At 38.6% G+C, this 23,745-nt stretch overlaps 1 protein-coding gene across 1 annotated transcript in view; it reads right to left on the reverse strand.

The window, feature by feature from the left end:
- The window catches only part of SGCZ (sarcoglycan zeta), a 444,208-nt gene extending 421,486 nt beyond the window's left edge, over positions 1–22,722 (reverse strand). The window contains exon 1 of the mRNA XM_040555999.1: positions 22,595–22,722. Coding sequence (XP_040411933.1) covers positions 22,595–22,633 — 39 coding nt within the window. The 5' untranslated portion in view covers positions 22,634–22,722. The remainder of the gene's footprint in view (positions 1–22,594) is intronic.
- Between the last annotated feature and the right edge of the window lie 1,023 nt (positions 22,723–23,745).

Here is a 23,745-nt window from a genome sequence, read left to right on the forward strand (position 1 = left end):
TGACTTCCTCACTTACAATTATCCACTTTTCATCCATCTGTGGGGAACAGAGGCCATGAATGAGAAATTCAGTCTTGTGGAGTGTTTTAATTTATGACTTCCATAAAAGGGGAACTGTGTTGTAAAACAGTCCTCTCCCTTTCTTTCCTTGATACCATACTCCCACTACCTCAGGAAGCAAAACATATCTGGCTTTTTGCTAAAGACTTCTGTGATACAGCACAGAAGTCCTACTCTGCATCAGAAAATTGTGACACTTTTTTTTCCTTACTCTTCACATTATTATATTTTTTAAAGAAATGTACTTCTACAACTCACATTCTATATAGGCTTACTGTCACTGAATATTTTCTCTGCCTAGGCTTTTAGCACAATTGTGTGTAGGAAGTCATTCCTGGGACAAAATATGTGAAGAGAAGAGAAGAGAAATCATGGGAGATTCTGATATGCATGGGAGCAAGTAACTTGTGCAGGGTTCTAGGACCTGCCTGAGTACATGGGGACAGAGAGGATTTAGCAAATAGGGAAAATGTGAGATGGGTGTGTGATGAATTGCAGATAGTATTGAACTGCAGTTCTGGTTTCAGAGCTGTAGGAGTACAGAATAAGGGTAGAAGAGCTATAGTGAACTTGGGAGAACAGACATTTTAGATGTCACTGCTGGTGTCCAAGAGAATGAGAATGGAATTTCCCTTCATTTCTTTCATTTCTCTAGAATTTTCACAACCGTAAATTATAAGCAACCTTACCTCTAAGCACCATCTGAGTACACTGCAAAAGAGCATATGAAAATGTAATTTCCCAAGGTAATCTTGCCAAGGAAACAGACTTCCTTCTAAAGTGGCCAAATGGAATAATGCTGGAAACATGTTCAAAGAGGAATAAAACGTTGAAATAATACAGTCCAAAGGAAACTGTAAGATTGGAGAGGTTTTCCTATGTTAAGTGTTTCAGTTTGTACTCCACTTTTTTTGAAGGCCATTCAGCTACATTTTCTGCTTTCAAAACATTTTGACTAGAAACATAAATCAGCTGACAGAAATAAACGCAAGTTAGCTGAGATTTAGATTTTATAGCAATATTGATACAAAGCAGTGGGCATTCCTGGGAACATTAGCATTTGGCCTGGGAGACTATTTTGAGAGAGTTCTCAGCTTCTTCATACATCTAAAGACATATTGTGCTGCAAGTAATAAATGAGGAAAGAGGAATGGGGGAAAAAATAAAAGAGGTTCTCTCCACGGAAACCACAAAAATAACAATTTCTCTTACAACATTCCAGGGGTGTCACTTGCTGAATACTGTGTAAACCTCAGAGCCGCAGTAAGTTCTAATGAGTGATGTAGGGGAAGATAAAGTAATGCTTTTATAGGTTCCTCCATCTTGGTACATCCTATCATGCACAAAGGGAGTGTATAGGAAAAACATGTTGACATTTGACATTGTTTTAACTGGTGACACAGATACTGAATTATGTAGCATGAAGGATATCTAAGGAGGGTCACGATTAAAAAAAAAATGCCTAAAGCAAAAGGCACTTAAGTATTACATGTAGTATCTTTCATTCACTTCTTTTAAATTTATTCTCTTTCTTTTATGTAATTTCATACTGGAATACCTATATACTTACTAGCCATATAAAATAGAACTGGAAGTAACTCAGAATATCTTCATCTGCTTCTTCCTCTTAAATCAGTACCAACTGCACCAAAATCATTCTCACAAGCCTTTGTGTAACCTATTTGTAAAAAAAAAAAATAAATAAAAAATAAAAATCCTGTGATTATTATTTCACAACAGCTCTCTCCAATCAATTCCATTTCCTAGCTAGAAAATATTTCCTAACATCTACAAATCCCTTGTTGCAACATTAGCTCATTACTTCTTGTCACTGGTTGAAGGAAACTGATTACTTCCCTCCTCATCAGGTCATACTTCCTAGACATCTGATTGTTCTCCATGCTTTTCCTTACAGTCTTTCCATCTCGTCAGTATTTTTTTTGAAGTGCAATAACCCAAACCATAATAGCAGATGTTTTAACTATTTATTTATTCTCTTTCATTATTTTCCACAACAATATGAATTTGGCGGCTTGTGTTCCCTTCAATAAAACATCCAAATCTTTTTATTTTTCAAGCAACTTTTGCCTAGCTAGCCAGTTTCTATCTTTCATTGCTCAGCTGATTATTCTTACTGAAGTGCAGCAATTTGCATTTGTCCTGCTTGAACTGCATCCTGCTTCTCAGACCAAATCACCAATTAATGAGATTTTTTTTTGAGTCTTAAACCTCTCCTCCAAAGTGCTTGCATATATGCCCCCATCCATTTTCACTTTAAATAAAAGAACATATAATTTTACACAATTCTGAAATTATTTGCCTTGGCTTCCTTTGGTTTAAAGAGTATCATGCAAGAATTTTCACTTTTCCCCATGGAGGTATTAGTTTCCACTATAGTTCTGTAATTCTGGGGGCTTAATGCTGATACAATTGTAATTAACATATTTTGGCTTCTAGTTGAAAGGAATAATATTAAACTTTCAATCAATAACAGCTATTTTATTAGAAAAATCCAAAATAGACAGAAATTCAGATCAGAATGTAATAAACATTTGTTTACAATTTCTATCCATAAGAAAACTTGTTTTCCCTAGTATCATCTAGAACGTACATCTAGATTTTAAAACAGTGGAGTTACAGTGTAGAAAGAAAAATATGAAAGACTATATGTTATTGAATAATAAATCAGGTGTATATGGAGAGAGAAAGAGAACAAGAGCATGAAAAACCCTTGTTCTAATTGTCTAATATAAACATTTACATTTTACGTAAGGATTAATGGATTAAACTACTTTACTAAGAAAGAAAAATTGTTGTTTGTGACCCAGTGTTAGACAACTCTAAGTGGCTTAATCTGGTTTTCTCTGAAAGCAAAGCTGTATTTAATAGCGGATTAGAGATATGTACAGAAGTCTTTATGTAATTTTATTAGCATGCAAACTCTAACAAAAATTTACACATGTATATGTATAATCTTTTATAATTATCATTTGCTCTCCAGTATTGGATGAGATTTTTTTTTATTTTTTTTTTTAAGAAAGGAAAAGTACCCTGTGCCAACTGAAAATATAGTGAGATAATCTTCATAATATTGTGCTTGAATGCACTGACTGGATTCCTAATGACAAAGTGATGATATGTGAATACCAATTAATATGTGAATTAGCAAACTCTCATGCTGAGAAAAACCAAAGCACTTATAGGCCATAACCATATCCTGAGCTTCAGGCTATCTTCTCAAGCTATTACTTCTTTGTGAGATAGCACTCAGCAAATAAAAAGGACAATGTAATTTCTGTCTTGTGTTTGATAGAAAATTTATAAATGCTGTGTAATACTCCAGATATATTTTGTGGTGCAAAAGAAAATTATCGAAGTGTAACAGTTCAGAATGTCAAGACAAATAAGCAAGTTTTGTCAGCAGAGTGGAACGCCAAGTTTACCTTTGAGCTTTGTCTACATAATCCTTACGTTTTATGCTGCATTTGCTGAACACAATGCCTTGCCATGACTCAAACAATTAGTCTGGAAGAATTTGTTTGGAACTTGCACTGGCTTCAGCTAGACATAATCAAAATTAGAATTCAGCTGCATAAACATCATCATAAAATTGGTTATAGTACAAAAATAATGATAACATAGAAGTAGCACATTGTAGAAAATATCAACCATGGCACAACAGCAATAGGAAGAAAAATGAACCAATTAGAAATGTTAGAAAAATACAAATAATGGTATTTTCCAAAAGAAAGAGCTTTGAGAATGTATACACATTATTCAATTTTAATTCTAGTATATCATTAAATACTTCAATATCTGGAGATCTACACAGGAAAGGAGATCACTCAGGTGCCATTGCAGCATTGCTCAACTCTAGGAAAAAGCCCCCAGAATTAAAACAAGCAAATAAACAAAAATAACAACAACAAAAAACAACCTGGACAAATAACTTTTTTTTTTTTTTTTTTTTAATAAACCCTTATCCTCTATAAATTAGTGTTAATGAAAAACTGGTAGTATTTAAATGTTCAGAAGCGTAAAAGTAGTTGTGTTTATAGCAACATATGTTTAAGAATGCCCTATTATCTTTCGTCAGACCACCTAATACAATTGAAAAAGTAGACCATTTTTTGGAAAGCGTATAGTTTATTTTATATACTATATACTCTACATTACACGTGACAATTACATACATGTGTCAATGTATGCTTTTGGGACATCCACGGGGAGATTAATTTGGGACCTGCAGAACACACCTGAGTCAGCTGCTACAGTCTGAGCTTCAGAGTCAGGTCTTGGCAGCTTGAGTCTGTAACAGCTTGACTCCAATCATTACTGACACGGACGAAAAAAAATATAATGCATGTGAAATAAAAGTTTACACTTGTAGGCTTAGTGCAATAGAAAATAAATATAGAGGAACTGTTTCTGATTTGTAAGTTTTATGTGCTCCAATTTCTTTCAGATGACTAAAAATTAGCTTTATTCTCATGGTTAAAAATCATGAGATTTCATTTATTTTGTTTCTCATTCTCCTGTTTATTTACCTTACTTTTATGAAGTATTACCCATTTACCGACACCCCTCCTCCCAAAAAAATCATGAAAGTAATCCTGTACTTTCCTTCGGACATGAAATACAACAAGTATTTAGCTAAAGACTAACAATAATAGTACAGCAAGGCATAGTAATTCCTTTTTTTTTTTTTTTTTAAACAAACAAACAAATATTATTGTCCTTTTTACTGGAAAACAAATGATATGTTTGTAAACATAGATGGGAACCTCTTCACTTGTGCCCCTGAGGTTGCTGCTTTTATTCAGATTAGTTCAATGGTCCAAATAAAAAAATGAATAATAAAATCATTGCTGCGCATGATATTTTTAATTGGGGAATATATTACAACTCCTAAATTGTATTTTCAGGCAGAAAATATAGTGCTCTGAATTTCTGCCTGGAATACAATCACCATTTGGAAATACTTTCTATTAGGTTCTATTAGGCCAGGGGGGTGATTTTTTAAATGAAAGATGCTATGTCTGTTTGACAAAGCAATCTCCTAGGAATCTATTTTTGAAATCTTTGTGCAACAAAATTATTTTGAAAAAGTCAGCAAGAAATTGGAATTCATAACAAATGCAATCAAGTTCAAACTGTGGTTGAAATTTGCACTCTACACACACCAGCTAAGGTACTATAGCACATTTATTCATCTGATTTTGGGACACTACACTATGTTCAGAAAGGCAATATATCTTTTCAATAAAAATTTGGCCAAAATAAAAAGTGAGAAAATTAGTTACTCTGCACATAGCTACTCAACTCTCTGCTGCCCATTTGAAAATGTGCTTATGGCACTTGCAAACATTGCTTCATTTTGTCAATGTTTCAGTCAGAGACTTTGAGACCACTCCATTATTCCAGATATTTAATGTCTTAAGGAACAATTGCATTATTCTTGGTGTCATGGGCTTATTTCACTTGTTTTCCTTATTTACTCATATTAAGCTGGTAACGTAAATGAGACTAAAGCATAATTCATGATTGCCTTAGGCATGTCTTCTTGCAAGGCATTCAGTCTCAACCTGTAAACATCAAGGGACCAACAATTCATCTATTTCCTGGTTAAGTTTACTCTAGCAGCTAATCATGCTCCCTTTTATAAATTCTTGTGCCTGATAGGGATACATTTAGGTTCATGCCCTGAGCGCATATTACTATGCCCTTCTCCATTACACTGAAGTCCTTTAATATGCTGAAGTTACCCTGCATTCTATCAAGTCTCTCTCTGTCTTTTCATTGTTTGTTTGTTAAATTAAACAGGCCAAGCTTATTCAGACTTTCACTGGGGGGTATTTCTCAAGATGCTCCTGTTTCAAGCTACTTGAGGAGTTAGAAGAAATGTTTTCTGTTATTTAAAACCACAAAAACAGCCACAGAAGATCAGACCAATAATGAGTTATCAGAGGAGTGTGCTCAGAGACACCATATACAAGTATTTAGGGGTATTTTCTGCAATTTACATTTCTGGAGAAGTGGCACTAATTACATATATCTTCTCTTTTATTCAGTTACTTTTCTTGAAAATTTTTATGCTGCAATTGTTTTAAGAACATTTGGTGGAGGACCACATCAAAAGGAATTCAAATGGGCATATTTGAGATCACTGAGTTCTACCTCAGGTTGCCTTACCCAGCCCTGCACTTCACCAGACAAAGTGACCTTGAATGGCAAGCTTCCGTGTGTTCTGGCTCTTCTCTGAACCACCTTCTGCTTTCCAAAAGCCTTCTCCAGATGTAGGCCTTGGGATATCAAATTTCCCTTCTACCCTACACCTAGATGAAACCGTTCAACTCTCTGCTGAGGAAGTGTGGCTTTATGAGTAGAGCTGATTGGGCCTGGGAAGCATTTCAAGTACTGTTAATTTCTCTTGAAATATATGGAAGATGAAAACTTCGTGATACATTAGCACGGAATAAAAGATGAATTTGCACATGGTTAGAAATACTTCGACAACTAATGATATTGCTGTCATCCAACAGTATAGCTATTACAGAGCTGTACAAAAACTTTCATACAATATGCCAGCACAATTATTTGGACAAGGGTGCATTACAATGCATAAATGATCTTTTTACATGTGAATAAAGATTTAGAGCTGTCTAGATTGTTTGGTTACAACGTGGCTAAAATAATTATATCACTTGCAGAAAGATTCCTATTGTGTTTCCCATAACTATGTGAGACATTTTCAATGCTTCATGTGGCATCTGCATGCAGAGCACTCCTAAACATACCATACTATGTGTGGTATAATTCTCACACATAGATAGTGTATGTATCACAGGCATGAATGCTTTCACTTGCTGAAACAGAGTGCTTGTTTTTCTTGCTGGAAACTGGGGAGGGGGGAGGAAACAAAGACATAAAATCTCTGTTCTTTATATTACAAACTGCAAATTACTCAGTGCAAACAAAGGAATACTATTTTTGATGACATGGCTGCAAAATCTGTAGCATTGCCCCTTATTCTTATGACTAGCCTCCACAGGCTTCCATATCCTACAAGTACTGACCAGCTGTAAAATATAAGCCTATGCTTGATTTTCTGCTTTGAAGCTGAGATGAAGCTTGATCTTATGAGTTGAAGACAGTAGCAGAGGAGACTACTTCCTCCATATATACCAATTCCCAATGACCTTGTTAAGAAGACTCAGCCACCTCCAAGCAGAGAGGAAAGATGCTTCAAGGTGAGCTATACAGGTGCCAGAGAGAGGCAACAACAGGGACTGCCTTTCTTTATAGACATAGAGGGAAGACAATACTGCCCAAGACCTCACTGTATTTTCACCAGAGCAGCTTTTATAACATGAAAGGGAAGGGTCTTAGAGTCTGAGCTGGATGAAGAGACAGCGGTTGGGATTGCTGCAGCAGAGCCAGAGCTGCCCTCCAACATCTTCCCTTGAGTGTCGGACAGTCTGTCCCTGGCACTGCTGCTGATCAGGAGATGGGTGGGTGCCATGCCCTCTGCCTCTTCAGGAAAAAGCATTCAGTCAAAAGATCCTCACAGTGATTAATGGCTACAGCAGTTACATAAATGTGAAGTGTCCTTGCCCGTTATTGTGGAGACTTTCAAATTTTGAAGCCTATTGACTTTGTTGTTACACTTGGCTACAGAATGCCCATCATCCTACACATGCACACAGCTGCAGTAATTACACCCACACACTGCCCTGCTTCTACATGTTGATTGAACTTCTGCTGTGGTTAATGAGGATGTGCAGTAAAGAAAGCAAGTAGACAGCAACAAGGTAAGCAAGCACAAATCTGTTGTCTATCTCACCACCCATGACAGGAGATTTTGTCCCACCTACTGTGTAAATATTTCTTCCATTGTAATCATGTCACAGTGTCGGGCTCATACTTTCAAGTCATGAAAAATAATTTTAATTTAAAAATCTCAGCAAAATTTTCCACATTTTACTGAAATGAATGAAATTACTCTGATGAGTGCTTATAAAATCAAATGCAAAGCAACAGACTAACTTTACAATAAAATACTTTTTAAAGTACTGCTGTTAAAAAGAATTTTTAAAACTCTAAAAATAAGAAAAAAAAATATATACATGCCTATAAAATCTGTACACACATATGGCTCCATATGTACATAAATGCACTTTTTAATACATGTACTACTTCAAAAAAGGTTGAGGAATTGAACTGATGAAAAAGCAGGATTCAAAGAGAAAGATGGCTTTGGTTCAGCCAGTATAGTATAGGTTATGAGCAAACTGGCCAGCAAAAATCTTTTTCTTAGAGGGGGTGTTTTTCAGAAAACTAATGAAAGGCCAAAAAACTAACTCAGAAGTAAGGTAAAAAGGTAAAATGGAAAATAAATAGAATCCAAGATCTTATACTGTGCTTACTATTTTCAGTTCTCTTTATCTATATCAGCTGTAAGCTGTTGAGTCATTTTCTGCTTATGTGTTTGTAAAACAGCATATGATCTTCCCTTCTGATTGTGCAGATAAAACAGATGTTTCATGCAGATCTTGCTGTCTATTGAGAGGATAGGAAGCAAAAGTCCTTCCCAGAAGCAAATGTTAAATGTCCTAAAAATGTGTTGCAACGTATTAGCTTTTACGTCAATTTATGTGCAAAAAAGTCTCGATGATGCAGGGACCCAGGCAGAAAACAGGCAAGGCTGCTGCTGACTCTAAGTCATAGATGATAAGATGACCTCCAAGGTGCATCTCTTTACCACGGCCTTGTTCACAGTAGAGACAAGACCCATGTGATGGTCACTTCAGATATGTCTGCTTCTTCCATACTGCTTCTTCAGGGAGAGGTATAGATGGCATGTGTACATCCCACACATGGAAGAACTGGAAGAAGCCTTAGAATTGATGCATTGTGGAGACAGTATTTTGCCACCAGCTATTTTTCTTCGCTGATATTTTGCTGCAGTATTAATAATTGGACCTAGCTTGTAGTAAGCTTTCAAACTTGAAACTGTTCAGAAAAGTTTTGAGAGCGTGCCCTCAATAAAACTACAACTTGCTTGAATTCATTATGTTCTAAATTGCACCTAAAATCAGATTTGCTGTACTGCTTTCAAGGAGTCTATGGGTAACTATATTATTGTCCATAAATCTTAGTCTTCCACATGACTCAAAAGGTACAGAGCTATTTTCTTCCTGAGGCTGACAGTCAAAGCAGATGACTAGATACTTTTCTTAATTTACCTCTATGACCATGAACAGAAATACCTTTTCTACCAGCCTATGTGGACATTTACTCACATAATAAATCTGATCATAGCACATTCAGACCAAATGTGCAAGCAAAAATACCAAGTGAAAGCAGGTTCCTACTTACATTTACACTGTTTGGATTCCGAACAAACACACACACACACACACACACACACACAAAACATACTTGGGGCTTGTACTGGTTAATTTTTTAGGAAGACGTTAAAAGAATGCCTTCTTTAAAAGAAGTTAAATTCCATAGATTTATTTCTTCCCACAGTCTTGACAAAATTGTTGGCACTTGGTCAGAAATGTCCATTTACTCATGATCCAGTCAGTGTACTATTCCCAAGAGCGTTGAGCTGGTTTTACTGACATTATTGTATTTTCCTTTCTGCTTTGCCCTTAACCACTTTAAATGTTACAGACTATCAATTCTGATAATGCAAAATGTAAAAATGGGAAAATGGGCCCACCTTCTAACCTCTCTGGCCACAGTCAATGTTCATCATCTGAGCTGACATTTACATTTTCATCTCATCAACATACCTCCATCACCAGATATATCCTAGTGAGAGAGATGGGAATAGCAATATTTTGAGTGGAACATTATTCATATGTGCCCTGTCCTTCCCCAAGAAATTCTTTTTCTACCCAGTGACCAGCAACAAGCAGTCCCATACCTATGGAGAAATATTTGTGCAAACATTCTTTGATAAGGGAACAAAAGAATTCAAGATCTCACAGGTTAGAAAGAAAAAGCAAGGCTGTAATGTATGCAAACAGCATCCCTTGATGCATATTTTTAGGTGTATACTGATTGACTTGTCTCAGTGCTTAAAATTAAGTTGCCTTTAGGCAGTCAGGTCTCTTTCAAGAGCTACTGATGATGATATTATTAACCTTTGGTATTGAAATTCTGTTAGTAGTACCTGATTTACTCTGGTAAACAGCATTGCCATCTCTTTCTTAGCCCTGGCTTGTAAAAATGTACAGCTTTATGGTTTCTTTTTTCCTTTCTTTTTTTTTTTTTTTTTTTTTTTTTTTCCTCAGGAGAAGGTACCAATAAAAGCAAACTACTCATCAGACTGATCCTGATACAGACTGTGCATGAGGGATGCATTACAATTTTACTTCCTTTTAAAAGGTGTATTTTTTAAATGTATATTTTTTTGCTTAGGAAAAAAAAAAAGCTATATTATTTGGTTCTAGACAGAGTAAATTGAGCAGTCAGGTAATTCTCTCTCCACCTGCCTTCCCCGATATGTTCACAGAAGGCATTTTTTTAATTAAAAAAATAAAAATAAAAATACAGGAACTGTGTCTTTCATTAGGTTTAATTGTGATACAACTTGTACCAATATAAGATAAGAATTAATTTTAATGAAGTGTAAAAACGATCACAAAGACATCCGTATTCAATCCAATTCAACTTTTGGATACAGGCATCTCTCAGTTCACTGGGAGATGACCTGCCAAATCCCATGTATTCTGGCTGAGGGCCCCAGCTCAGAAAGTCAATAAGCAGGATTTCTTTGCCACATAGGAGTACAGCATTTCCTTCTCTTCATTCAAATCACATTTCTGTAACTACTTCTGAGCAGGTGTTTAGGACACAAACCTTATCAATGCTACAATAGGGAGCTACAATCCCAGATCCAGAAAGATGTGTACTTGCAGTTGACAAAGCATCTTACAGGAACACATTTGACTTTTTACAAGTTTCCTACCATAGCAAACTTTATTCCTGCTGACAGCAGAAGTAATTGTTATGTGCAAAATAAAAATTCATCATTTAAAAATTTTAACTCTGTTTTCTGGCTTCATTTTTGTGCTATATTACATTTAAATCTGTTCCAGATAAAGTGTTCCTCAAATGACGACTCTTTCTGTGTTACTGGTGTAAAAATATATATGGGTAAACAGGTAAGGGAAACCAGACTTTTACCTGATGTAGAAATAGATATTTAACTTATTAGTGTAGAATAATATTCTTTTCATTGTGGAAGTTCCAAAAGAAAAAAAAAAAAAAGAAAAAAAAAAGGACAATTTTAGACCTCTTTATTTAAACCAGACATATAATAATAATAATAATAAATTAAAAAAGAAAAAAGAAAAAGCAAAAAACACCATCTTAACCTTCTACAGCAAGTGGACAATTTGTGTAAATGTACCAACCATTTACCTTTATGCCATGATTCTTGGGCCAAATTATGGAATAATATGGATAGTGACAATTCACAACTTATACACACTCTGAAAAAATATTGTATGCAGAAGAAGCAGTTAACACTGTGACTTCCCAGTTCTACTTTGTGAGTGACGATCCAATTATAGATGCTCCAGCTACTTACCGCCCACTGCCGGCTCTTGAACAGAACTTGCTACTGCTGATTCAGCTGCACTCAAGTTTGGGCCTTGATTTAAAAGTGACCCTAAAATTAAAATTTCTAGCACCTTATCACTGCTAGAATCTGTGTGACTTGCGGTGGATCAGATAAGAGTGAGGGAAAAGCACAGAACTGTATTGCACTGACTTGGGTAAGACATGGAAGGCATCTTCATTTAGCTCATGTTGTTCTCTTGGCTTCTTCTAGTGGACTTGCATTCCTGTCATCCTCTATTCTTCCTTTCCTTTTCATGACACTGACTTTATTTGGTCATGTGAAGATGTAGGAAATGTTTGCATATTAATGTTATAGAATATTTTGGCATTGTGATAAATTATTAAAATATCTGTAGTTTAAAATGTAAATGAGTTCTCATGCATATACACAATCAAAGATATGATGGTGTCATAAAAATTGCAATTAAATTGTGATTTTAAAGAAAAAGCACAGCATCATCATGAGACAAATGTAAGTCTATTTATTTTCTTGTTTTTAAGAGCGGACTTAGACTATCTTCTCCACAGATGGAAACAAGGTTAATACTTGTAATCACTAGTCTCTACTACCACTATAAGCTCTTTATTAAAGAGAGGGGTATCAAACAGGTTATCTGACAATATAAGAAGCAGAACTGTACACCTGTACCACAGAAGAGGACAGGTTTTCCCTGAGATAATATCCAGTGAAAGCAAGGTGAAATGGATGCCAACCACAGATTTAGGGGAAATCCGCAGTGCCCAGGAGTGCAAGTTTCAGTCCTATACTTAGATCAGAAAGCAATAAAGAACATTGCATACTAATTTGGGAGTAATATTCCACTGTGACAGTAAGATAGTATCTTTAACACCACCCAACTCAGACTTGCCAATAGCAACATCAGTTGCTTTCATAGGTTCTCTTATTTTTCTCATTTCATCACCTCCTATGCCAAAGCAAATGTCCACAGACATGTGTTTCCTACAAATTTTCTGAGTAGTCATTTGAGTTTTCTAGTTCTTAGAGAAATAAATTTCATCCAATATTTCCTCATGTGTATTTACGTATTGCACATAGCACACACACTGTGTACTGAGTGGTAATATTAACATGAAACACTCCGTTTATCCGACTTAAAAAAAATAAAATAAATTACAAAACAGAGCACTAAATCTGTGAATAATTAAGATATCCTAGTGATGCATCAGCTTGAATAACAGTGCAGATAGCTGTATAACCATTTTGAATCAGTTTGCCACAAGCTCGGCATATGATCACTATGCTATCATTTGTTATTGTACCACTCAGCCTTCCCTTTCCACTTGAAATCTTTACATTCCACTTGGCTATTTTAAAACTGCATTGGCAAGCTATGTATGTCTGTTACAAAATAATAGCTTTGTAGTCTGATGCAGCAGCCTATGCCCAAAACCGAAATGAATTTTACTCAATATAATCTATAATTCTTGACATATCAGGTGCTAGGCTTCAGTACAGTGCTCTTCAGCACTCCCTCTTTGCTCCGTTCACCATGCTTCAGTTTGCTGCCTACTAGATACATTCATTCATTAATCAAGGCTTAGAAAATTCCAAGTTCAATAGGACAGACAGCACTTTGGCAAAGGGTGCCTTCTGCTTTATGACTGTCAGCAGTATGATGGAGATTTTAACATGGGTAACAGAGACACTACTCACATACCCATAATTTTATTAAGCAATAGTGCAAGTGGTCTCAGTAGACTGAATAGATCACATATTTACATGAACAGTGAATATTATCTACCTCATCTAAATTAATGCTGAACGAAATGGGGAGCTTAACTAGGTAGAGGTCTGCTCTGGGCAAATAGATCATTTTCCAATCACATAGTCACTTGCACCTCATAATGAGTTGGGGGAGGCGTATGAAGAAAGGTATGAGATCAATTCTAAAGATAGTATCTAGCTCTCCTGAAAGCCAGATATACTTAAAAAAAAAAAAAAAAAAAAGGAGAGAGAGACTGTCAGTGTTAGTACTGGGGAAACAGTACATGCTAACTAACTTGTTGTTAGCCTCTGAAGAATGATATTCTTTTGCCAAATTTTTCAGGAAAATCTAATAAAATATTGATGAAATGGGTAATAATTTTCCCTGAATGAAGATTAAGTGGAAACATGAGTCTACATGATAGAGAGCTTCTGCATTCATCTCATGTCTGCCTAACTGCAGAAGTCATTGGGAAAAGGCATGTAGCATATATTTCTAAACTGGAATCTATCTGAAATAGTAATGTCAACTTGTGAGCCCTACAGGAAGTGACAGTCAGAACCAGCTTGTTGCTGCATATTTTTGCAACCACCTATGAAGTCTGACACAGCTAGGAAGTCTTGTGGTAGGACCAAAACCTATAGTTTCAGAAGAAGTAAAACAGAAGATAATTAATACAAATATTTACATAACAGGTACTGTATCTGAAGGCATAACAATGCACCAGCCTGCGTGCTGGTAGCTGTCCGAAACTCCAATGAAAACTGAGTTTTTGACATAGAGTATAATGTTAGTACTAAGGGTGGTGCCGTAGGTGCTCTACAAACTGGAGTAATTCAGTTGAATGATTTCTACAGAGTACTTGCCATCTGTTGGTGATGACTCAAGCAAAACAAAGCACAGATGGATCTTAGTCCTTTTTTTTTTTTTTTTTTTGCTTGAACTCTTCTAAACTTCAGTGGTGATCAGGATGTTTTTCATCTTGGAGGAGTGCATTTTTATAGTGAGTGGCTCCTAGTTTGCAATTATTCACAGCTAATTTTCAAACTACTGAAAGCAATAAATAATGCCATGAGTTTCAGCTTGAGGACAAGTAGTCTTCTTGGAAAAACTTCCAGTCTCTGTAATACATTCTGAAATGCACTCTGCTGTTTATTGGGGCATAGATCATTCAACTTCTTTCCTCACACATATATTACCCAGTGAATGGAATTTACAACAGCCAGCCTGCTCAGCAGGGAGACTCCTGAATTAGCCAAGACAAACTACCACTAACAAAAAAAAGATGCGCACAGAAATTTTACATATTTCCTGAAACCGTACAGCCTTGACAGGAGTCTCTCTATTAGACTGTGATTCACATTCTTAAATGCTCTACTGATGCCCAAGCAATCACTTTGAGTACAGAAAATTGGCTTTTCTTCAAAATTGAAACAAACCTCTAAGTTGTGGTACAATCATCTTTTATTGTTAAAAATATAAGTAGCTTAAGCTAATAGTATAAACTCTTTCCCTTTAAATGGAAGATGTGGGCAGTTTACCTTGCCTGGCTATTTATCAAGTGAATGCCAAGGTCTGCTATTGTGTGCTGAACTCATCTTGTAATGAATCCATAATTTGAACACTGGATCACAGTCCTCTGGAGAAATCAACATATCTGAAAGATGAATCTCAATGCCCCTAAGCAGGACAGGTCATAAGACGCTCCTCTTCTCTCAGTCCATCTGGGACAAATAAATGTTAGTCCTTAGAGATGTGGTTGATGTGCCTAAGAAGCATTACTATAAAAGACTGAGGAACCTGCAGAGTGTCATTGCCTGGTGGATGAAGTGGTTTTTTTTGAGGACTGTTCTCCAGAATGGTGCCTCTGTTGTAGTGTGGGTACCTTTCTTGTAGCACCTCCTAAATGAAACGATGACCTTTCCTGGACTTCAGACTCTAATAATGAGGCTGTTGATGGCTTGACTTCTTCCTAAGCTACTTACAGCCAAACGGCATTTATGTCAGATCCACAAGAAGTGCAAATAAGAAAGACGGAGTGGAGATGGGGTACCCAGCCAGGACCCCCGCCCAGGATACAGTATGCAAACTGGATGTGTGATGGTTAGGTACCATTCTGAGTTCAAATTTAATACCCTTTTCAACATAGGGCTTTGAATTGAATGCGACTTTAAGCTCAGATTGTGAGGCTCAGTTCAGCTGGCTCTCTTCTTCCTTTAACTCCTGAAATTTTAAATTACCTTTCAACTTCTGTCATCTCTGTTGATCTATGTGCAGAAACATATCAGGTTATAAAGCTGCAAAGGCCTTACTGATACTTTTTACTTTAACTTTTGACTGTTTTATGTATGTTGGTGATCTGTTAAATTAAATTCTAAGTTGAGCAAACACAAAACACTCCTCTAACACAGTTAATTTACTTGTCTTCAACTAGTTAATGTGCAGTGCTGTTCATTGAGTGCTTTGTGCACATGGACTAACTTTAACTAGAGAGAATATAATTTAGTATTACTGAATAACCTCAGATGGACAAAATGCTACCTGTAATTTCAGTGGTTTATGGATTTTTTTTTCCTCAGCTACAAGTCCTGGCACACCAAAATGTATTTTTGTAGTAATTAGTCAGATAATTTTGCTACTTTGAGTTAAATTGATTTTCCATAAAGGTTTTCCTGAATTAAAACCTATAATGATTTTAAAAAGCTGTTGTCCTATGTACCTACTGAACTGGGGTAATCGCATCGCTTGTGTTAAATAAAAAGGGTGGGGCTTTTTCCCCTTTCTTGAATACAACTCAAAATTTCCTATGAAAAATTTTGAGTAGGAAAAGACCTACATAAATGAGAAGCAGAAGGATTATGAACACTGATATTACAGAGAGAAAATAACAAAAATACTTAAGTAGATCTGGTTCAACAACCTACACTTTCTACCCTGATACAGATGATAAAGCCTAAAAAGCCATGTGCAGAATCCATGATGCTGTAAATATACATTTTTCTACTCAGGATTGTGACATAAGAAGCAATGCATTTAGAATGCACACATTCAAAATCATTTGTGTATGTTTATTAAACGTATACAATTACCTTCTCACAAGCTGAAAAGGAGGCAATTTTTCACTTTACCTCTGTTCACTAATGTTCTAATTTGTCTGTTTAAGAGTTGTAGGAACAGGAAGGTAGAACCTACAAATTCTGGACCATGCTGCCCAGATGAACTGAAGAGAGATGATAAAACAGAGAAATATGGCTAAAGGTCAGGTTTTCATGCCTGAGGCATTTTACTGCTTGTGGCACTGATTTTGAGATGTATCACTGCTGTGCTGCTGCTGATGTAACTACACTGATTTCACAAAGCACTGCTAATTTAAAATTGAAGAAAGATACTCCATCCTTATGTAGCGCTTTTCAAGCAGAGCAAATATACAGAAGTTAAATCACACAACCCTCCTCAATGTATTATCTAGAGGTGTAAAAGGGAGGTATGGTCATAACAGTATTTTTTATTAAACGTGTTGAGTACCACAAGCTTTCTATGACTTTCTCAGTACGCCTGTAAATCTGGCCTTGTGTGATGTAGTAATACTGCTAATCTGGCCTTGTGTGGCTGCAGTAACACTGCTAACTGAGAATAAAGCCTCACATTTTAAACCTCTCACTGTTGTGGCTTAGCCAACAGGCACTGAAGAAACAAAACCCAGTGCTCGCAAACAGCAAGCTCATGACATCCTTTTTCACAAAGAAGGGTTTTGTTGTGGAATGAGTTAAAATGGTATGTCTTAGAATTATCAAAGGATCTGATGGCTTAGTAGATAGATGTTCATCTTCATTTTTGAACTGCTAAGTAATTCTCACTTTTCAGTGACATTTTATACTGCTTCAGCCTAATGTACAGCAGAACATTTGTCTTCCGTAAGCTCTTGAAATGCAGAGTGTTTCAAAATAAAGACAGTGGTGTAACTTGTAAGCCACATTCTATGTTTTTTTTTGTTTGGTTGGTTGGGTTTTTAAACAAAAACAGAAGAAAATGACACTGATTTCTCTATGGAGAGGCCCCTGCAACTTCCATGTCAAAGCGAGGAAAGAGTCATGTTTGTTTGTTTGTTAATCGAATCCTTATTTTTGTCCTTTGTAATGATGGATCTTTAGAGGAAGTAGAAACTACTATGTTGGACATGGATTTACAAAGTTTACATAAAGTAATGCAAGGTGAAATGATTTCACAGGAAAAGTCACCTGTGATGTTTTTGCCGTAAAATTTAAAATATAATCTTGCTCATGACCTATTCAGGAAATTGGGAAGGCAATATCCAAAAGATTAAAAGACATACCAAGAAAGCATGACTGGGACTCCCAAATACATTTTTACATTAGTGAATTAGATTATCTTTGAAAGGCTCTAGTGTAAGGCATACGTTCTTCTCAAAGTCTTAAATTCAGATCTATAGAATCAACCCACTTTGCAGCAGTATCACACACTAACCTCTTCCATTTCAGGAAGAAAAATAGTGTTGCTAAGGTTTATGTAAATCTCTCACATCTATTCTTTAAAGTACAGAATACAGTGACAGAGAAAAACACAATATTTATCCCAAAAGCCATGGAGAACAGGAAGATAGAGTGCTTTTTCCCTTTTAACCAAGCCTTCAGATTTTGATGTATTTTCCGTTTAAAGAGTTTTGAGCATAGCACAGCTGTAATGTACAATGTCAAAAAGCTCAGCCACATGTTAGTACAGTTTCCTAGTAGTGATAGCTTGGGAATGATTTCTAAAAGTGTATACTGAGAACACTGCTGTTGTCTTGACCTTTTTTCTATGTCTGCTGAACAACTATATCTTATGCATAGAATTCTCTCCAGCCTCCTGGACTTCACATCTAGTTTTCATACATATTGGGAGACTGAGAGGAAATCCTGCAATAGGAACACAGAGAAAAAGAATTTGCAAGTATATTGTTTTAAAACCATTTCAGCTTGACCTTTCATGAAGAATGGTTTAAAGACTGAATTTTCTGATTGTGAATGCAAAGGTTAATTGTCTTTACTGAGTATTGTTGATAGGCCCCTAGTAAAAGATGATGATTTCTTGGAGGGACATAGGTAGAGAAAGGTGGGATAGAGTAGGTTTTGCATTAATAAGACAAATGCCTTAGTATTCACAGAGATGTCGGTGTCCCAAGCAGAGACATGAATAAATGAAGTAGACTATGCTAAGAATATAATGATTGTTATAGAGTACTATACTTTTCATTATGGAATGACTAACTTAAAACAGAAATATAACCACCTACGCAGGCTTATCAAAAGTCCTCCCACACCACACCAAGCACATGAGTTTCTCTGTCTCCCTCTTTAAAACAGATAAAATAAAAAAATTACAGAATTCTTCCAATTACTAATCTCGTTTGATTTAAACAGTGAAGCAATTTACAACCCTGTTATGTTTAAGACCACAAACCTATTGAATAATCTATTGTTTAAATTCTCATGGTTTTCTTGTTTGAATTTCTTTATGAAATATTTCATAAATTACACAAATTATCTATCATTGCAAAACCTCATCTGTGGCCAGTTTCATGTAGAACTTAAGTAAGCAGTTTCATTTCACCAGGAAAAATAAAATCATAAACAGGCTATGAACGTCCTCTCAAAATGAATAAAGAAATTCAGCTAATTTGTTACACGATTCAGAAATCATGTACAGTATTTAATGTTATTTGCATATTGAAAGTGATAATTTTCAGACACTTAAACATACTATTAAAAATAACATCTTGGGAGTGTAAAGATGGTTTTCTCTATATGATAGTTTTCATTCCATCCTAAGAATCCCACTGTTATCATACATTCAACTACAAATGAACTTTCCTCCAAAAAAGTATCACAGTGCTTTATAGATTACAGGAAATACCGTCTCCTACTAAGGCATACTGTCTCCTACTATCTAATACCACACTGAAATTGTGGTTGCAAAACAAACATAAGATAAATAGTCAAGAAATATGCTAAAGGAGTTCTAAATTGAACAATGACTGGACAAACTCAAAGGACAAAATCTCTAATGACTTATTCAGCATCAAAGAAAATCACACATCAACAGTTGACCAGCAAACACAAAGGCCTCTCCACTTTCCTTGGCAAAACAAACTCAAAAAAATTTCAAGAAATTAAATACAAATGCATTAAGAAAAAAAAATGAATACATTAAATGCAAGTTTGTAAGTTAATTCGTAAAAATTATACACATCTACAAACTACAAAGCTCTATAAAACACATAATATGCAGCCATACAGTTTCATGTATGTTCAAAATGTAGGCATAGGCAATCACATATACTTTAAGTGAGAGAAAGTACTTGACAACACTAGACCTAAGACAGTCCAGCTATGCAATAATTATTTAGTCTCTTTTCAATCCTCCTCCTTTAGAACAAAAGCCCTACAGGCTTGTGAATTAAAAAGTCAGAGGAAAGTTCATGTACGCATCTGAGAGAGCTGAGTCAGATCAAAAGAAAAGCAGAACAGCCCAAAAATCTCTATTACAGAAGTCTCTCTTTTCAGCACTGATCTGTTTCGTCAGGAATTTGTGCATGGACTAGTAAGGGGAAGCACACCTACCCTCATTAACAGGTGTTGCGCACGTGATACTTGTTCAGTTTTTCACAAAATGACCTTTCAAAATGGTCAGTCACTATACAGTATTATATATAAATTCAGAATTCATTACAATCAATGCAATAAATAACACACACATTTCAAATTGAAATTTAATACCTGATCCGAGACTTACAGAATCTTTATATATCAAATAATATATATTTCCAGTATCGATATGATATACTATCATTAGAGCCAGCACATTTGACTTGTAGTAGGAGTATCAGGGAAGTTATCATTATTCTTTTTGATGCTTATTTGCATACATGGAGGAAACCCAGTGTCACCAAAGACACTGTCCAGCCTGTTTCCAAGATTCTGGGTAAGTTTTGCTGTGTCTCCCTGTAACCGTAGTTGACATTGATCATACTGATCCTCTGCGCAACATAATGTGTCAGAGACTGCGCTGGACACCTCAGGGACCCCAGGTACCCTCTAGCTGCATGCCACAAGTCCCTCTGGCCTGGCAAAGGGACTGTGTTGGCCTAAGGGGTAAGGAGCGGAGCTGTGAAATGACTGAAGTCATTTCAGTCCTGAGCCTAGACAGAAATTGATGAAAGCTTTTCATAACTTAGAGCGGTGCTGGCACTGCTTTTTATTGTGCCCAAGTGCCGCAGGGTCACCTGATGGGAACCGCTGTAGCTCCCAGGAGCTTTGCCCCCCTCATTTTCCTGCGGGTGGGGAAGAGGCCGGCCGGTTCGCACTGCGGGAAAACCCAAAACCTCTAGCGTGAGATGCACAGGAGCTGTGTACCACTGCTCAGCACGGAGAGCCCCGTTCGGGTGGGCAATTTCTCCTGGGCGCGCTTGGTGGCGGGCAGGGAGGCGCTGGGGTGCTGGCCGGCCCTGTGCCACCCCCTGCTGGCCACACGCCCCCGGCAGCTCCGGTGCCACCGTGCGGCACCCTGCTCGTGGAGGGCATCGCTCGCCAGCAGCCACGTCGCGATGCAAACGCTTGGGAGAGGCAGGAAAAGCCTTGTGCCACAGTGGCTCGCCCAAGAAAGTTGCCCAGATTCCAACAGCAGCTACAGCAATGCCTCCCTTTGGAGCTCTCCTCAAAAATTAAAAATAAAATTAAGAAGAAAAAGAAGTGCTGATGCTTAGGAGTAGTACCACTTCCCAGCTATGCTGCTTCTTCGCTCAAGGTCGCATAGGCTGTACTCATTAGTCTTAATTGCAGCGCAGATGACTGCAAGATTAATGGAAGCCCCTTCCCCTGCAGCAGCCCCGCTCCCAGTGGGATGTGCCTCTGGGTCCTTAAGGACAATTCCTACAACACGTCGTGTTCCCATGGCCATATTTTCTTTGACAAGCCTTTAAAAATAACCGGCTAAAACAAAACTTTCCCCCTTAATTGGAGGACCGGGGTCCCGCCGCTCCCCCCACCAGCCGCCCCCCGTGAATCCTGGCCCGGCTGAGCAGGGAGAGAGTACGGCACTACTCAAAGCGCTCCTTTCCCTCATTTTAGCCTTCTCTGTCCTGCGCTTGGCACATCTAATGCCAACAGCTGTCCTCCTGGTGGGCATTTTCTTAGGAGATTTACAGCAAGACTTTGGGGATCCGAGGGGCTCGGTCTGTTTGTTCATTTCTGTCCTACAGGCAGGTGGTACTCGGAGATGTGCCTCGCAGAAGAAGGACAGGAGCCCATGGCAGCCCCTCGGTGCTTCCCGGAGTTTCCCTCCCCGGGCGGAGAGCCCTGCTCGGAGCCGCGGGGATGCCCGAGGGTGTCCCGAGGAGGGTCCCCGCGAGCGCTGCTCTCCTCCCTGCCCTCTTAACCCCTGTCCGGACGGACAGAGGATTTGTCCTTACTATCATGACTGTCCTCTGAGCCCCAGCTCGGGGCTGGGGGGCTGAGAGCAGGTGTGGGCAGGATCTCCATCACCGCAAAGGAGCATGCTCAGCGCTCTCAGGCATGCTCTTTCCGCGGGGAGGGAGACAGAGCTGGGCCGGGCCGGGGGTATCCTCGCTCTGGCACCGTCCTAACGCAAAGTTTTATTGCTCCGGCGGCCCCGGAGCCGGGGGTCGACCCAGCGTCCCCTGCCCCGCACCCCGCAGCCCCTTCCTGGGTACGGGGAGGCGACCGGTGCGCTGTGCTGGGGGCGGGCGGAGCTGGGGGGTTCCCCTCGCTCCCGGCGGAGGAGGAGGAGGAAGAGGAGATGCCCAGGCGAGGAAGGCTTCGGGGGCAACTTCTGCGGGGAAATCCGCAGGTCCTCCACCGCCTCCACCCAGGGCGAGCTTTCTGCTTCGCCCGGCGCTGATGCAACGCCGAGAGCACCCGGGAAGCACCACCACCACCATCACGACCATCAGCAGCATTAACACTATCACGACAATGCAAACAGCCGCGGAAAGGGGGGCGCCGTGCCGGGCTCCGGCAGCTGCCCTCCGGCTCTTCTCCCCCCCTCTTCCCCGGCTCCGCGCCCCCCGCCCAGGGCTGCGGGAGCTCCGCGCACCGGCAGCAGAAGCGCAGGGCGGGATCCAACCCAAATCCTCCCGGCCGCTCGCCTACCTTGAGCTCCTCCGCGTCCAGGTTTGCGGATCTGTCCATAGAGCGCAACTGAGCGGAGCGGTGCGGGAATCGGGGAAGTTGTGCCAAAAATAATAATGATTTTTTTTAAAAAAATAAATAAATACAAAATAAAGAGGGGGCAGAAAGGAGGGAGGGGGGGAGGGAATCTAGTCTCTCAGTTTCCAGCCTAAACTCAGCCTTGTCCTCCAAACCCCGGCAGCTCCCTTCAGTCTCATTCTCCGCGATCACGCCTCCACCGGTTAAAATAAATAAATAAATAAATAAATAAGTAAAATAATTCACTTAAAAAAAAAAAAAAAAACAAACTCCCTTAAGGATTAAAGCGACAGGTGATCCTTCCCTGCTGAAAGAGCTTCGCGTCCTCTGGCAATGAAAGGAGGAGACAGCCAAAAAAAAAAAAAATCCACTCAGTTTAAGATTATTTTTTTTCTCCTGCAATAAGCTCAGAAGCCGGCGAATCGCTGCATCCCGAGAAAAAATCCGGCTTCCCTGGACAGCATCATGCAGCAAATTTCAAGCAAATGTGTTCAAACTGAAGAGAAGAGTCTCTGATAAAAGCCGTTCTCTGTCATGCCTACTCGGGTAGCTAATTTAGCACCCTGCGAGTGCAAGACAGCGATGAACAATTTCGCTGGCGAGATAATAAAACCCCCCAAGTCCTGCATAGACTCCCAAATTGTTCTGCAGCTGAAGGTATTCTCTCAGTAATACTAACTAAAAATAATAATAATAATAAAGTCTGTAGGGGACGGTCTTCTCTGAAGGTTACGCTAAAAGAGTTGGGAGGAAAACAGGAGGTGGGTCTCTTGCAGAAGAGAAGGGAGAGAGACAGAGCTTTCCCCCTTCTTTCCTGTTTTACTGTCCTTCGCCGCCAGGTGACTGCCTTCCCTCCTCCCTCTCCCTCCCTCTCCCTCTTTTTCTCCCTCCCTCTCCCTCTTTTTCTCTCTCCCTCTCCCTCTCCCTCTCCCTCTCTCTCTCCCTCTCTCCCTCTCTCCCTCCCTCCCTCTCTCTCCCTCCCTCTCTCTCTCTCTCTCTCTCTCTCTCTCTCTCTCTCTCTCTCTCTTTCTCTCTCCCCGTGGCCCGCACGGGGGTGATTTCTCCGGCTCCCCCAAAGCAGCGCCTCCTCCCCC

The sequence above is a fragment of the Cygnus olor genome, chromosome 4 (genome assembly GCF_009769625.2).
Source record: "Cygnus olor isolate bCygOlo1 chromosome 4, bCygOlo1.pri.v2, whole genome shotgun sequence".
Lineage (NCBI taxonomy): Eukaryota > Metazoa > Chordata > Aves > Anseriformes > Anatidae > Cygnus > Cygnus olor.